Source organism: Atractosteus spatula, chromosome 18 (genome assembly GCF_055471065.1).
Source record: "Atractosteus spatula isolate fAtrSpa1 chromosome 18, fAtrSpa1.hap1, whole genome shotgun sequence".
NCBI classification, from domain to species: Eukaryota; Metazoa; Chordata; class Actinopteri; order Semionotiformes; family Lepisosteidae; genus Atractosteus; species Atractosteus spatula.
The window spans coordinates 16866138-16879981 of NC_142723.1; the positions used below are offsets into that span (position 1 = coordinate 16866138).

A 13844-nucleotide genomic window follows, 5' to 3' on the forward strand; every position below is an offset into this window, starting at 1 on the left:
ATGAATAAAAATAAATTCCTCTGCTTTTGTTTTATAACAAACACTTTCTGCCTCGGATCATGTGTCCTGTTCCTAGCTTTATTACTGTACCCAGGAGGACAGAGAGTTATAGATGTCTGTCTTGTGGTTCTTCACAAGGTTTACAAAGCTCCTCTTTTTGCCGACAGGACTGAGTCCCTCTTGGTACCTCCAGTATGTCGTGGTAAAAGACCTGCAGACAAGCAACAAGTATTTCTTCCTCATTGAAGACTGGCTCTCTGTGGACAATGACAAAACAGAAGGGATGGTGGACATAGAGGTTGAAGCTTCAAGTAAGCGGAAGACATTGAATGAAAAAAGAATTTAATTTGTAGTCTTTCCCAGACTACAGCTGTACTGTATGTTTTAAAAACCTGTCAATGTGCTGGCACCATTCATCCATCATTCACCCAAGACTGCTCTTTAACAGCTGAAACTAAGAGGGTCCGAGTGTCAGCTATGTGGCTGCACCAATTTCAGAGGAAACCCTGTCTCATGATGGTACCATGACACAGTCATAAAAAGGCTCAGGAAGCCCCCTTTTTGAACCTACTGCCATTGCGTCCTGCAGATGGTCGTCGCCGGGTGGCTATCATATTAAACATGAAAAGGGACAGACCACTATCAATGCTAGGATCAAAAGCTACTTTGTCACAGTAGTTGGCTTACAGAGTGGCAGACACATTTTCCATCCATCCACCCCATTTGCAGTTGCAGGTGTGCTGGAGTCTATCCCAGCAAAGCAGTGGACACAAGGCGGGGTACACCCTGGACAGCACGGTGGTCCGTGACAGGGCAGACAGACACAAACACTCACTCCAGGGCCAATTTTCCCAGAGGTCAATCCTGCAGGAATGTCTTTGGACTGTGGGAGGACACCCACACGGACATGGGGAGAACATGCAAACTCCACACAGACAGCACCCCAGGTCTGGAATTGAACCCGGGGCCCCAGGGCTGCAAGTTTTCAGTGTGGCGCTGTGCCGCCCAACACATTTTACCGTCAGTGAAATAGCAATCACTGACGTGCAATATTGCTATGAATACTCAGCTCCACATTTTGACAACAAAATCTGTAGAGTTCTTTTTTGTGAGGTTTGAGTCTTTTTTCTTCAGAAAAAGTAAAGGCCATTTCCTCCGAATACAAACTTCAGATCAGCATCCTTGAACTAGGTTTTTGTGTTCTTTACACTTTGAGTGTTTGACCTAGAAACATCAAATGTACAGTACATAGTACATCGGCAGATCATAAGCATATCCAGAAAGACGCCATTCTTGTTAACTAAGCCATAATATATCTATATACCTGTATGTGATGAGCAGGGGGTTGCCTTTGTGATGATAAATACACAGTAAATGAGTGCTGTGAGCCATCAAAGCTTTTTGATTTTTACTCTGTCAAGTTGATTTTTAAATTTATTGTAACAGTTACAATAAATCTCAAACACCTCAGTGCTCTACGGGCACTGGGGCATTTTGTTGTGTGGCAGTCCCTTTCAATATATTTTATGAACGTCTTTTGTCACACTGTGTATATCCAGTGCAAGATCTGATATTAGCCAGTTTGCAGTAAGTTATACTGTATCTTAATGTCCTCGTTTGGGGGAGAACCAAGTGTAGCAATCCAGTGAGAATTTTCCAAAAGGCTGATGTGGAATTTTATATAGTTGGCGTTAACTCAAGATGAAAGTTCCATTGTGTGTTGTGTTTTATTTTTCTTGTGGGAAAAAAAGACATTTTCATATAGTTTGCCCTGTTGCCATGAATATTTTCCCTTTAATGCATTTTTACCCTAAGCTGCTGTTTTTTTTTTTACCAGCAGTGAGCAAAGAAATTCCATTAGTTGTAATTACAGGTTCTTCACTTGTTTTGTCCATGTAGATCTTTTGCAAAGCCATTTGTGTCATTAGGAAGAAGATTGTTATGACCCACTTTGAATTATGTAGATACAGTATAGGACGTGGCGCTCTTTCTTGATATTATTTTAGGTTCTTCATTTTATTGTATCTGTTTCTGGTGAATTTCAAGAAAAAACTTGTTTAGCGCAGGGCAGGAGGCTAGTTGCTGGAATGTAAACATTAAATAGTGTTAAATAAGGTCGAGTAGGAAGCTGTGTCAGTGTGTGTTAGCTAGAGAGGAACAAGGTTAATTCCCATAAACACATCTTAAAAAAAGCAACTGCTGATAGATTGCGTGTCTTCTTTCTACTTTTCAGCCACATATTAAGTATTGTGAATACATTTTCTATTATGTTGGAAAAAGTGTTATCCTATAATGTGTCCCAGTAAGAGAAATGAATGCCAGCCCAGCACACAATATCAAATATTAATGTTGATTTGCCTTCTGGGTCAGTTGAGGGCTCCCTGTAGAATTAAAAACAGCAGAGAGTCATGGTGTTTCTGATGCATTCAATATACTGTAGCAAGCCCTCCCCTAAACGAAATGGTGTGGATCTTTTTATCCAGCTATAGTAGAACGCACCTCTGGCAGTATCCCAGTGGGTTATAGGGTTTTAAAGCTTCTCTCCACGAACTGTGCTCTGGTTTTCTGTCTCTGTAGCGGATACCGAACTGCAACGCTTTTCCAGGATCTTTGTGGCAGAGCTGGAAAGAGGCCTGTCAGAGAAGCACATCTGGCTGTCTCTCTGGGAACGTCCTGCCCGGAGTCGATTCACACGTCTCCAGAGGGCCACCTGCTGCTTCCTCCTGGTTCACCTGTTCCTCCTCGCCAACAGCGTGTGGTACGGCCTCGTGGGGGATAAGAGCCGGAGGTAAAAGTCCCACCCGTTCTCTTGTGAATTCAGGACTGTAGAAATCCCTGATCAGCCTGGTGTATCTGGCCATGAAAATAAAATTTGAGAGCGAAGTTATTGTTCATCCATGTTGACAGGAAACCTCAGCATCACAAGAGAGTTACAGTAGTAAAAAAGGAAGGTTCTGTTTTTATTTCTTTTGAGAGTGCTGTCTTAGCAAAACAAATGTACCTTTAGCCCTTAGCTTTTTAAAGGACAGATTCAGCTGACGGATCTCAGGTTTGTTTCCCAGGAAAAACAACTTTGGTTTAATAATTTGCAGTCATAGTGCTGATGTTAAAAGTTTTCGTAATGAGATCGACTTATCAGACTTATTCTTATGACCTCTATTTCACGCCTCACAAACTTGACTTTTTTTGCACCGGATATGAAATATGTCTGATACTGTAAAGTAATCTGGTTCCATTTCCCTGAAGGATTCAATTCAGGAATTGCAAATTATGGACAAAATAAGGGATATAAATTATAGAAATTCTCCTGTGATAAAATCTCAAGAATTCATTTTCTGTTTTGTCCTTTTTTAAAATAATTTTCTGATTTCCACTAGCAGATCTGTCTTAATGGGAATGTGTTATCACAAACCTTTCTTTCTTAAATAAGGGGGCAAGGGGTGTGATGTAAAAGCTGTATTAGGTGCTTATAAGTTGTTAATTTCCCCATGCTATCAGGTACACACCTGTTTCCACCCTGACCTCTGTGAGTGGTGAGACATTGGCAGTGGGGCTGGTGACCTGTCTCATCGTCTATCCCATCTACCTGTTTGTGCTGGCTCTCTTCAGGATGGCCCGCAGCAAGGTGAGGGACTGCAGCACAGAATTTCATTTAGTATCAGGTTGAAAGCAACTCATTCTTCCCCTTGAGATTAAAGTGTCCAAGAGAATCCAGCACACTGCTCAGGCTCCAGAGCTGCTTCTTACTGGAAATCAGGTTTGTACAGTACATTCAGATTTTTTAGATCCCCAAACCCAGAGTGACAGTGTAACTGTCAGTATGGCCCTGCAAAATGAAAATCCCTAATAATCTGACCACTGGGAGGAATAACATTTCGCAAGGCAGTGAGATGAGTTTAGAAGACAGGATTTGCTCATGATTTCGAGCAGCATATCACAACCCCAAGACCTAAAGTAGGGTTCAGTAAAATACATACTGTACAGCATTCCCTCGGAGTTTTGGATAGATTGGATTTGGAAATCATAAAAGTGGATCAAATTGTTTGTTGGAAATACAGTCTTTCAAATACTGTCAAGAAACATAAAAGGCATTATTCAGCCATGACGTGTTTTTCTATGGAAGCTGAGCGCAACTCTCTCTCCTAAGGTCTGTGTGGAGCAGCCTGTGCCTCAGCTTGACCAGGAGTCACTAGAGATTGATGATTACCTGGATAGCTCCATTGCCGGCAGCTCCTTCCTCATTTTCAACGGGATTCCAGGGGAGGTAATGTCTCTCTCAAGGGTGATGAACTGTATACAGGTATTCTCGCTGTTATTTGCCATACCATGTTATGCATCTCTTGAATACGAGTACGCTCACAGTGGTGAGCATTGCTGCCTTGCAGCACTGGGGCCCTGGGTTCAGTTCCTGGGGTGCTGTCTGTGTGGAGTTTGTACTGTTTGTTTTCGCCATGTTTGCGTGGGTTTCCTCCCACAGGCCAAAGACACGCAGGTAGGTTAAGTGCAGTTTAGGAAAACTGGCCCCTGGTGTGAGTGTATGTGTGTGTGCCCTGTGATGGACTGATATCCCATCCATGGTGTATCCTGCGTTAGCTTGCTGCGATAGGCTCCAGCTCCCCTGTGACTTTGTATTCGATAAAGTGGTTAGAAGATGTAGGTGTGGATAATGGAAATGGTTAAATGTGAAATGTTTTGCAGTACTACCATCAGCTTGATTTCGTTTTCTACCAATACCTTCAGACCCAGTCCACTGTACACGTTACCTTGTGGTAGCACTGTGTATATGTTTGTGTGCAATAACCTGGAGAGGGTACCCTTATTTGTCAAATATACTGTATGTCCAACCCATACTGTAAGAAGCCTGTATCAGACATAGACATCACAAAAAGAATTCTTATACAGTACTTTAATTTCTGGTCCAAATGTTGAATCGAGGAAACACAATTAGAATTTTTCTTAAATTCAGAAATAAAGGGAAGAAAAATCCCAAAGGAATTTTAATGCTGAAATTAAACCCGAGATGAAAAATAGCCATGCTTAAACTGCTTTTTTTTCTTTAGACATATTCTGAGGATACCAATCTGGACGTACCAATAGCTTCATCAAAGAGGTAAAGTACAGTATCTACAAACCTCTCCACATCATATTTTAGTTTAATTTATCCTTTCCTTATGAAAGGAGAAGGTTTAAGAGGAAGCATGCCCGAGCAGGAATATAAATCTGCGTTAATACATAAAACTGCCAAAAGCCAAATTCTGCCGACAACTACATGAAATTTAGCAGTACCAGCACACAAGAATCAATTATCCTGTTCTGTTTACAGTGTGCCTTGTGACATCTTGTATAACTTCCGCCACAATTTGGTGTTTCATTTTTCCGATTACAGGGTCCTAAAACATTGTTTTTCATTCATCGTTATTTCAGTTCTCTCCCCCTGTATGAACTGGGGAACCGCTGCTGCTACATTCTCTGTTGCTCAGTACCCCCCATCGCGATCACCACACCTATTAACCATGAAAGGACCACAAACCCTGGTGATCCTGCAGTTCTGCTCCCTGTCCCTCTTCCCTCACTCTCCTGCACTGGCAGGTCACAAAAGGGAGGATTGCTGTAAGGTCATGAATAGTCATTCCCTATGTGTGGTCATGCCACAGTGAAGAAAGGATTGCTTCCAGTTCTCGCACAAATCATCTTACGGAACGGCTTTCGGTCTGGAACCCTTACATAACCCAGGGAGTTGGGTGTATGGCTTTTGCCTGAAAGTCCTGAATGTTTTTTGCCTGCGGCTGAATTCGGACTGTTCCCAGTTTGCAGAAAACGAACTTCCAGGAGAGTGTGGCTAACTGGCCCGACCTTCTCAAAGACCCCTCCATCATGGTCGGCCACCTGCCCAAGCTGAAGAGGGGACAGGGCAGCCGCCATCTCGGAGTGGACATGACCCTGGCATCGGAGGAGGAGGAGTACAATAACCGGAACAAGTACTTTACCGCTTCAGGTACTGCAGGTCATTTTGCATGAGCACGCTGGATGATCAGTGGAGTTGTCTGTTTTTTTTTTTTCCGTTCCCATGTGGTAAGAAGAAGCTAAAGCAGGTGCTATACCCTGCAAGTTCAGTAATGGAATGCATCTGTGTGGATGTCATTGGAAATATCTAATACTGCACTCAGTATAAAATAGTGAACTGTCTCCCGATCTGACTTGTTTTTTTCTGTATTAATACCTTCCTGCCGCTTCAAACATTGGCATTAATCAGCTTACCTTAATGATACAGACACTGTACAGCACAGGGCGAATGAGGACCCATCCAAGAAACTTTCCCACATGAGAGCGACTTGCAATGTATAACAGTGGCATCTTAAGTTGCAACATTAAAACGTTAATGGTTTCAGTACGGCTCTGTCTGTTGTGTACACCACAGGAGAAATAATTTACCCGTCTAACTGTAGGTATTTTGCAGTCCCAGGGGTTTATGCAATCTTTTTCTCCTAGATGAGGATTTAATAAAGAAGATCTTAGCTGATGGACAACTGCAGATGTCTAAACTGCGAGAGGCTCAGCAATACTTCTCTCAGACAGAGAGCGAAATGGCAGACTTGTAAGTAGAAATGCCAGATTGAGCATTTAACCCTAAGCATTACCTGGCCCTTGCATAATGTTTTATTTTTCATTTCTAATTTGGAATCGCCCAGGTTTTCTTTACCTCTGAGTTTAGAGCCGAGAGCCAGGGAGAGTGTGAGACCATGCACCCAAGCTCCGCTGACCCACGCAGCCATCAAGTCACCGTTCTGACACTCGTTTCTGTGCCTTCCTTCCAAATGCATAAGCTCACGCACTGACGTTCAGGTTGAAGGAGAGGCCAGTCTGTCACCACGATCAAACCTTACAGTTTCTACTTCATGCTACTGTACAAGGGCAGCATGACATGGACTCAAACCCCTGATATGAAATAGTTAAGGCACTCAGAAACCCTTGCCTAATGTGTTTTTATTCATTTGATTTCTCATGTCTTGGCTGCTGTTAATGAGCACTCTTGGTCTATTATTATTTCTGTGACAAATGCCAAATAATATATCCACCCAGTATCGGAAAACCACTTTTTCCTGGTAAGGATCCCTTGGAAGGCAGGACTGCACCCTGGACGGACGAATGCCAGCTCATATTGTATGAAAAATATTTCGTTAAGAATTAACTCTTTATCAACAATGGCAGGATTCAGCAGCTCTCAAATGTTTGTGTTCTGTCTGATATTAGATTTTTTATTTTTAGCTTAAATCCAAGATTTATTCCATGACTGAAGGGGGGGAGTATACGGTCGGATTTGCTTTTTATTACAAGTATGGCTTCAGGCTTCTTCTGATAAATTTCCTAACTGGATTCAGTTATTACCATAAATGTTTAAAAAGACTTTAAATGAAAACGGGCCAATGTCCTACGGGCACATTTACCTCATATTCTAGAAGTATTAAATGATGAGGAATAGCAACTGCATCTTCATATCCAGACTCCACTTTTATTTAAAATTCTACATTTGAATTCATTCCCAGGGCATTTGCCTCATATTAGTACTCTGGCGCTTTTCAAGATTATGAGATGTGTTTTGAGTATTTGTTTCCTGATCTCTTTGTCCCAGGTCCAGTATTTTTGGAGACAAGACTGAAGTGATCCTGCTCCAGAAGCTGAATGAACCTGTTCCCGCTGGGACAATAAGGAGGGAGCCCCCCAAGTCTGCATTCACTTCCAGAACTGGTATTTTCTCTAAATTCAGGTTTATGTAATCTTAGGGAAAATTATGTATTTACTGTTCTTGCAGAAATACTGTATTGTTACAGTGCTGTGATACAAAACACTCTACTAAATGTACTAATTGTTAGTGTTTATGTCCAGTACAAATCACTATATATTGCTTAATGGTGAATCTTTAAGTACGGGCAAAATAAATATTCAATTGTGAGTGTTTTTCTTGTGTTTGTCACAGCAGCTGTTATTTGTCCCTCGGTGACCACAAGTCTAATGTCATACACTTGTGGAAGCTCTTTAAAAAGCCCCACAAAAACAAAGTAATTGTGAATGAAATGAAATTTCAAGGCAGCCCCAAAACCCTGAGCTAGCCTGCATGGCAGTGAGGTCCCTTTCTGTGGTGCGCTTGCAGTGGTGACAGAGCTGTCGAAGAGGATGCTCTTCCCGTACTGGTGCAGTCCGGCCGCTCATGTCCTGAGCCTCCTGCTCTGTGTCGTCTCCTCCGGTGTATCCGTGTGGATTGGGCTCCGGTTCAGCTCCAGCGTGGCCCTCATGTGGATCATTTCCGGGATCTTCAGCTTCCTGGCCTCCTTCTTCGTACTGGAGCCGCTGAAGGTACAGTACAGTTCAGACTCATTGAAACAAATCCACACCTCTCCGTGCTGGCCCTAGGGACTTCTGGAGCTTAACCAATTTATGTGCAAGCAGAGTATTGCTTCCCTGGTGCCTGATGCTATAAGATCCTTTTAAAAATGCCCTGAAAGCTTTATTGACAGTTCATTGTTTTGGCTTGCAATTGTGTGGTTATGGTCACCCTAAACTCAAAATTGCCTACTTATAGAGTAGTAGTTCAGGTGGGTAGCTGCGTCAGCATGCGTAGGCTGCAAAGGAACAAGTAATAGGTTTATTCCATGCTGAAAAAAAGAAGAAAGAGAACACAACGTTTCGGCCGTGGAGCCTTCTTCAGGTGTGAGAGAGACTTCACACCTGAAGAAGGCTCCACGGCCGAAACGTTGTGTTCTCTTTCTTCTTTTTTTCAGCATGGAATAAACCTATTACTTGTTACTTATAGAGTACTTTAGTTCAAAACCCATATATTATTTTGTCTCTGTTAAGTGAATGTCATATTGTATACAGTACTATACTGGCTCTTCCTTTTTTAGTCAGTTTCTCTACACTTAGAAAATAGTTTCTATTTCTATAGGCCTAAAGTCTTTTACTTTCATTGTGGCAGATTGTAGCCCCACAGCTTTGTGATTTCGTGCCTGGTGACTTGAAGGACTCCCCGTGTACCTGCTGCAGGGTTTTGAAGTTCTCGTCTGCTTTCCGCTGCTGTAGATCTTGGCGGAGGCTTTCTACTTCAGCCTGGTGGTGAAGAGAGTTCAGCCCGAAGAGCAGGATACCCTGGTGGCATGTCCCCGGGTGCTGCACGTGTCCGAGAGGATTCAGAAAGTGCGCCCTCCGCAGGGCTTCGCTCTGTTCCAGGCCAGGGAGGAAGCCAAGAAAGTGAGAATCCTTCACCGAATGTTGACGGTAGGTTGAAAGAAGCACCTATGCATGCACACCAATGTACCAAGTCAGACAATTTAGTTTAGGGATCACTCCTGCAAGTTTTGAGACAAAAAATTATGTTAGTAGTTTTTTTTTTCCTTTTTCCAAATAAGGTTTTCCTATTTACAGTGTTGCGTACAGTTTTCTATGGGTTCCTAAGCCATTTTCAGTAACCACTTTATCCGTAGATGAGAAAATGAACTAGAGGCCATCCCAGCCAACACAAAGGCACAGACAGGGACTCTTGCTAACAGTACAGTTCACTGCTGTTGGGCAATTGGCTTTAGGTTTGCAATTGGCGAACGATTCAAGGTTTTAATTTAATCCTGCCCTTAGTGGCCTGGCCAAGATCAGTGACCCGAGCGATTTTGGCTGCCAGTTAAACGCGCTGTGATTTCTCTTTCAGAACTTCCTTGTCTACATGCTGTTCCTTCTCGTCGTGCTGCTCATTAACTACGGAGACTCGGCGAGAGATGCCAGCAGCCGGCAGCTGCAGGCTTTGCTCCAGCAGAGGCTCCATTCCACCACTTTCAGCAGCATCAGGAAGTAATAATAACAATACGTCTCACTGACAGGCATTTTCTGACCAGACTAGAAGCGCTGTGCTGTATGGTACTACACACAATAAATATAAAACACAGTAAAAACAAAATCAGACATTTAAAGTATAGTTATAGTACAGTTACATTTTTATGCTAGTTTTGAAAATATACAGTAGTTTGTGTTTGTTTCAGCAGATTGTGTGTCTATATTTATGCTTTGTTGAATTCATTCTTGAACTCAAATATACTGTATATATATATGCATTGTTGAATTGACATATATACTGTAGCTCTGTTTTTCAACTCTCAGAACCTGAAAGGCCACAGTCTTTGATATCTTTAATCAGCCAGTCAGTTTATTGTAGCCCACTTTGCAACACTTTGGCACAGAGCTCTTTAAAGAACTATACAGCAGTTGCCAATATTGTACAACAATAGGCCCAATCTAATACTTTTGCACAGTATGTTAAGTGTTTATTATCTGGAAACAATAGGGGCTAAAATCTACTCTTGGACATTGTGGTGAAAGAACTTTAATGGACAAAAAAAACAGAATATTCCCCAGGGTTAGATTTTGTGAAGCTCTTTGCAACTGCAGTGTTAATGGAAAACAAAGAAGTAGCCCAGATGAGATCAACTGAATCCACTATTGCTTTGCTTTGCCTCTCAGACATGAGGACGTCTGGCTGTGGCTGTCCGGCTCTCTGATCCCATACCTGTATAACAATGACACCCTGTTGAAAGAGACCAGCAGCATCCTCCTGGGGTCTCCTCGCCTTCGACAGATCCGCGCCCGGGAAGGTGGGAGCAGTTATTCCCTCTTTCCAAACGAAAATGAAATAAAAGAGGAAGCTAGACTGTAACAAAAACCTCCAGCAGGAGAGGCAGTAGTACCCAGACGACAGATGGTGCTGGCAGTGCCACCTGGTGCTGTTATACTGGAGAGTGCACAAGTGTATGGTCTTTAGAGAACAGCTCCTTCATGTCATTAGGGTGGTAGAGACCGACTTGGCTTTCGTGTGAGATTAGAATGAAGGGATTTGCATGCCCTGCTCATCAGAATTAAACGTTTGCTGCGTGGTTTAGTGCATCTAGAGGAGAGACTGGAATCTTGATACGAAGGAATAGGTGTCTGCGTGATCAGTGTCTGTAGGAGGACTGGGACAGGATCTAGCACAAAGCGCAATCTGTATGTAACAGCAGCCACACACAACAACCCTATAACTTATGACTTTCACTGTAGACCTCATGTTGATCAACCCTGTTGGTGACCAGTGTTAACCAGCATGATGAATTTACCTGTATCATGGCTGTTCCACAAGATCAGTGCACTCTCTGACTTTGTGAACTTTGTTGCAGGAGATTTCTTTTGCTGTTATTTTGTATTTCATGTGTGAGTTTATACAAACTTGCCGCGCAAACTTCACTAATGCAATTTCTTTTTTCACCAATAGGCTGTACCTTGGAAGATTATTTCAATACAGGCTTCCTCTTAGGAGAGTGCAAACAGTTTGCTTCCACTGTGGATAATGGAACACACAGCATTGAGTTGGACAGATCAAGCTTCAACCTGACTCAGAGATGGGTCAGCTCCCCACCTGACTTCACAGGGTAAGCAGCCTGTTCTAATGTAATGTTGTAATGGGATAATGTTCACACTTTTTTGTATAGTATGTAGCCTTTTATCCTGTCCCAGAAATTAATGCTCTATTCTAACGGTTACACATTCCTAGGCATCAGAAACATTAAGAGGCATTAGGAGTAAAATGTCAGAGATGTATTCTTGCCATTATGAGTGTCCTAAACATTATTAAAAGCAATTTGAGTTTACTACATTAAGAGCTGGTTTTGGAGAGTCTAGAGTTCCTTTGTGGTTGAAATGTGTGAACCAGCCATTGGATCCCATTTCTAAGTTTTGCTCTTGTGGGTCTTCTTCTCTCGAAGGGTTTGGTATTGGGGTAAGCTCTCCATTTATAACAGTGGAGGCTATATCCAAGAGCTGAAGAGATCTGCAGATGTATCCAAAGTAATTCTGCAACACCTACAGAACTTCAACTGGCTGGACAAAATGTGAGTAGAGAAATGGGAATGGTCGTTAAGAAAGGCTCAAGTCAGCAAACACATTGCCAGCTCCGACGTGTTCCAGATGTGGCACAGAGCTTGCCAATGGTTGACTAACATCAAGTCATTTCCAAGTCTGTTTTTCCCCATGGCACACTGACTCTCAGAGAAGAGAGCTTGGAAGCTTTGATTTGGGTCTCCAACTTTATCAGAGACAGCCTCCATAAATAGAGCGACCTGGCTGCACTGGTTATGAGAGTAAAACTGCACATGTATGTGGGATTCTTCAGGCTAAATGGCCAGAAATATCAGAAGAGAGCAGCACAAATAAGAATTCCACATGTATAATTTGAGTTGAAGTTGTTCTGCTCTTAGTGTTGTTGTCACTGTTTTGGAGGAAACAACACTTATGGGCGATTACATAATTATTATTTCTCAGGTGAATTGCTCATTTAGAACTTCACAAGCTGAATTTACACAAAACCAGAATGTGGTGTTTTTGTACTTATTTCAGGTCTTATTTAACACAAATGTACTGTGCTCCTGTGTAATTGATTGACACAGTAGTTAAAGTGCCTAGTGTGTTACAGTTATACTGATGTCCAATAAATTAATCTTACATGATTTTCTTAATCTGTAGTGGGTAAATCGTTTATACCTTCCCCGAGTGATGAATCAGGTGGGTGAGTAACCAGCAGCACAAAATCAGATCCGCCCCCTACAGTAACAGGACAGCTGAGGGAGAGCTCTAGACATGGCCTCCCCTCCGTAGCTTCGTTCATGCTGTTCATTCTTCTGTTTCTTACTTCCCGTTTTCTTTTCTCATCTGTCTGCTGTGCAGGAGCAAGGCTTTGTTTGTGGAGTTCACTCTGTATAACACCAATACAGATGTGTTCGCCGTGGTCACGTTCCTGGTGGAGTTCTCCCTCTCCGCAGGAACTCTGGCCAGCATGGACATCAAAGCCATGAGTTTACGGAGACTGAGCTCCGGCCTGGACCTACTGCTCCTCATGATGGTAATATTCCTTTTTCTACTACAAGAGCAAGTGGAAAGTAAGACACTGCTTGAGATCTTGTACTCACACAGTGTCTGGGCATTTTATTTAAAATTGTCTACCTCTTGGATTAGGTGACAGTTTTGAACTAGTAACACCTGATTAGATTAAGCTATGCAGTTCATCTTAAATTTATGATAAAGCTGTGAGTAGAGAGTAATTCCATTTCTAGAAGTGGAGCTAAGCAAAAATATCATGCTACTTTTTTCCCATATTGTAAAGGTATGGCATCACCATGTCTCACTAGAAGAATTAGTTATGTTGTTTGACTGTTATAACAGGTCTAAGGCAGAGTATGACAGGCAACTATGGCTACTAATACACTCTGTAGTTGCAGTGAGTGGAAATATAAATATTTGTGTGAAAGGCAGTGAAAAAAAAAAAATCTATGGGGTATATAAACTGTGTCTTATATCTTAGATTAAAAAGGAATTGGACTGGTTCCCATTGGGCTATAGGTTAAGTAGTGTGCTATAAGTAAAAGTGTACTGGAAAACTGCCAGTATGTGAAATATGTACATTCAAACAAGCTTAAACATAGGTCACATTAAAGGGGCTAAGAAGTATAGTTGCAAGAAAGTTTGTGAACCCTTTGGGATTACCTGGATTTCTGCATTAAATTGCTTATACAAATGTGGTCTGATCTTCAGTTAAGTCACAATAATAGACAAACAGTCTGCTCAAACTAATAACAGACAATTGTACATCATCTTGTCAATATTGAACATATCATTTAAACATTCACAGTCCAGGCAGGGAAAAAAAAAAAGTATGTGAACCCTTGTATTAGTTAATGGTAGAACCTCCTTTAGCAGCAGTAACCTCCACCAAATGCTCTGTCCTGTAGCTGCTGATGAGACTCACACAATGGTTAGGAGGAATTTTAGACCATTCCACC

At 42.1% G+C, this 13844-nt stretch overlaps 1 protein-coding gene across 1 annotated transcript in view; it reads left to right on the forward strand.

Moving 5' to 3' along the window:
* The window catches only part of pkd1a (polycystic kidney disease 1a), a 108227-nt gene that overhangs the window by 82160 nt on the left and 12223 nt on the right, over positions 1–13844 (forward strand). The window contains exons 29-43 of the mRNA XM_088936886.1: positions 168–311; positions 2578–2788; positions 3499–3625; positions 4148–4264; positions 5061–5110; positions 5808–5995; positions 6490–6595; positions 7631–7746; positions 8150–8352; positions 9076–9270; positions 9695–9834; positions 10501–10631; positions 11285–11441; positions 11775–11900; positions 12733–12907. Of these exons, the coding sequence (XP_088793012.1) occupies positions 168–311; positions 2578–2788; positions 3499–3625; positions 4148–4264; positions 5061–5110; positions 5808–5995; positions 6490–6595; positions 7631–7746; positions 8150–8352; positions 9076–9270; positions 9695–9834; positions 10501–10631; positions 11285–11441; positions 11775–11900; positions 12733–12907 (2186 nt within the window). The remainder of the gene's footprint in view (positions 1–167; positions 312–2577; positions 2789–3498; positions 3626–4147; positions 4265–5060; positions 5111–5807; positions 5996–6489; positions 6596–7630; positions 7747–8149; positions 8353–9075; positions 9271–9694; positions 9835–10500; positions 10632–11284; positions 11442–11774; positions 11901–12732; positions 12908–13844) is intronic.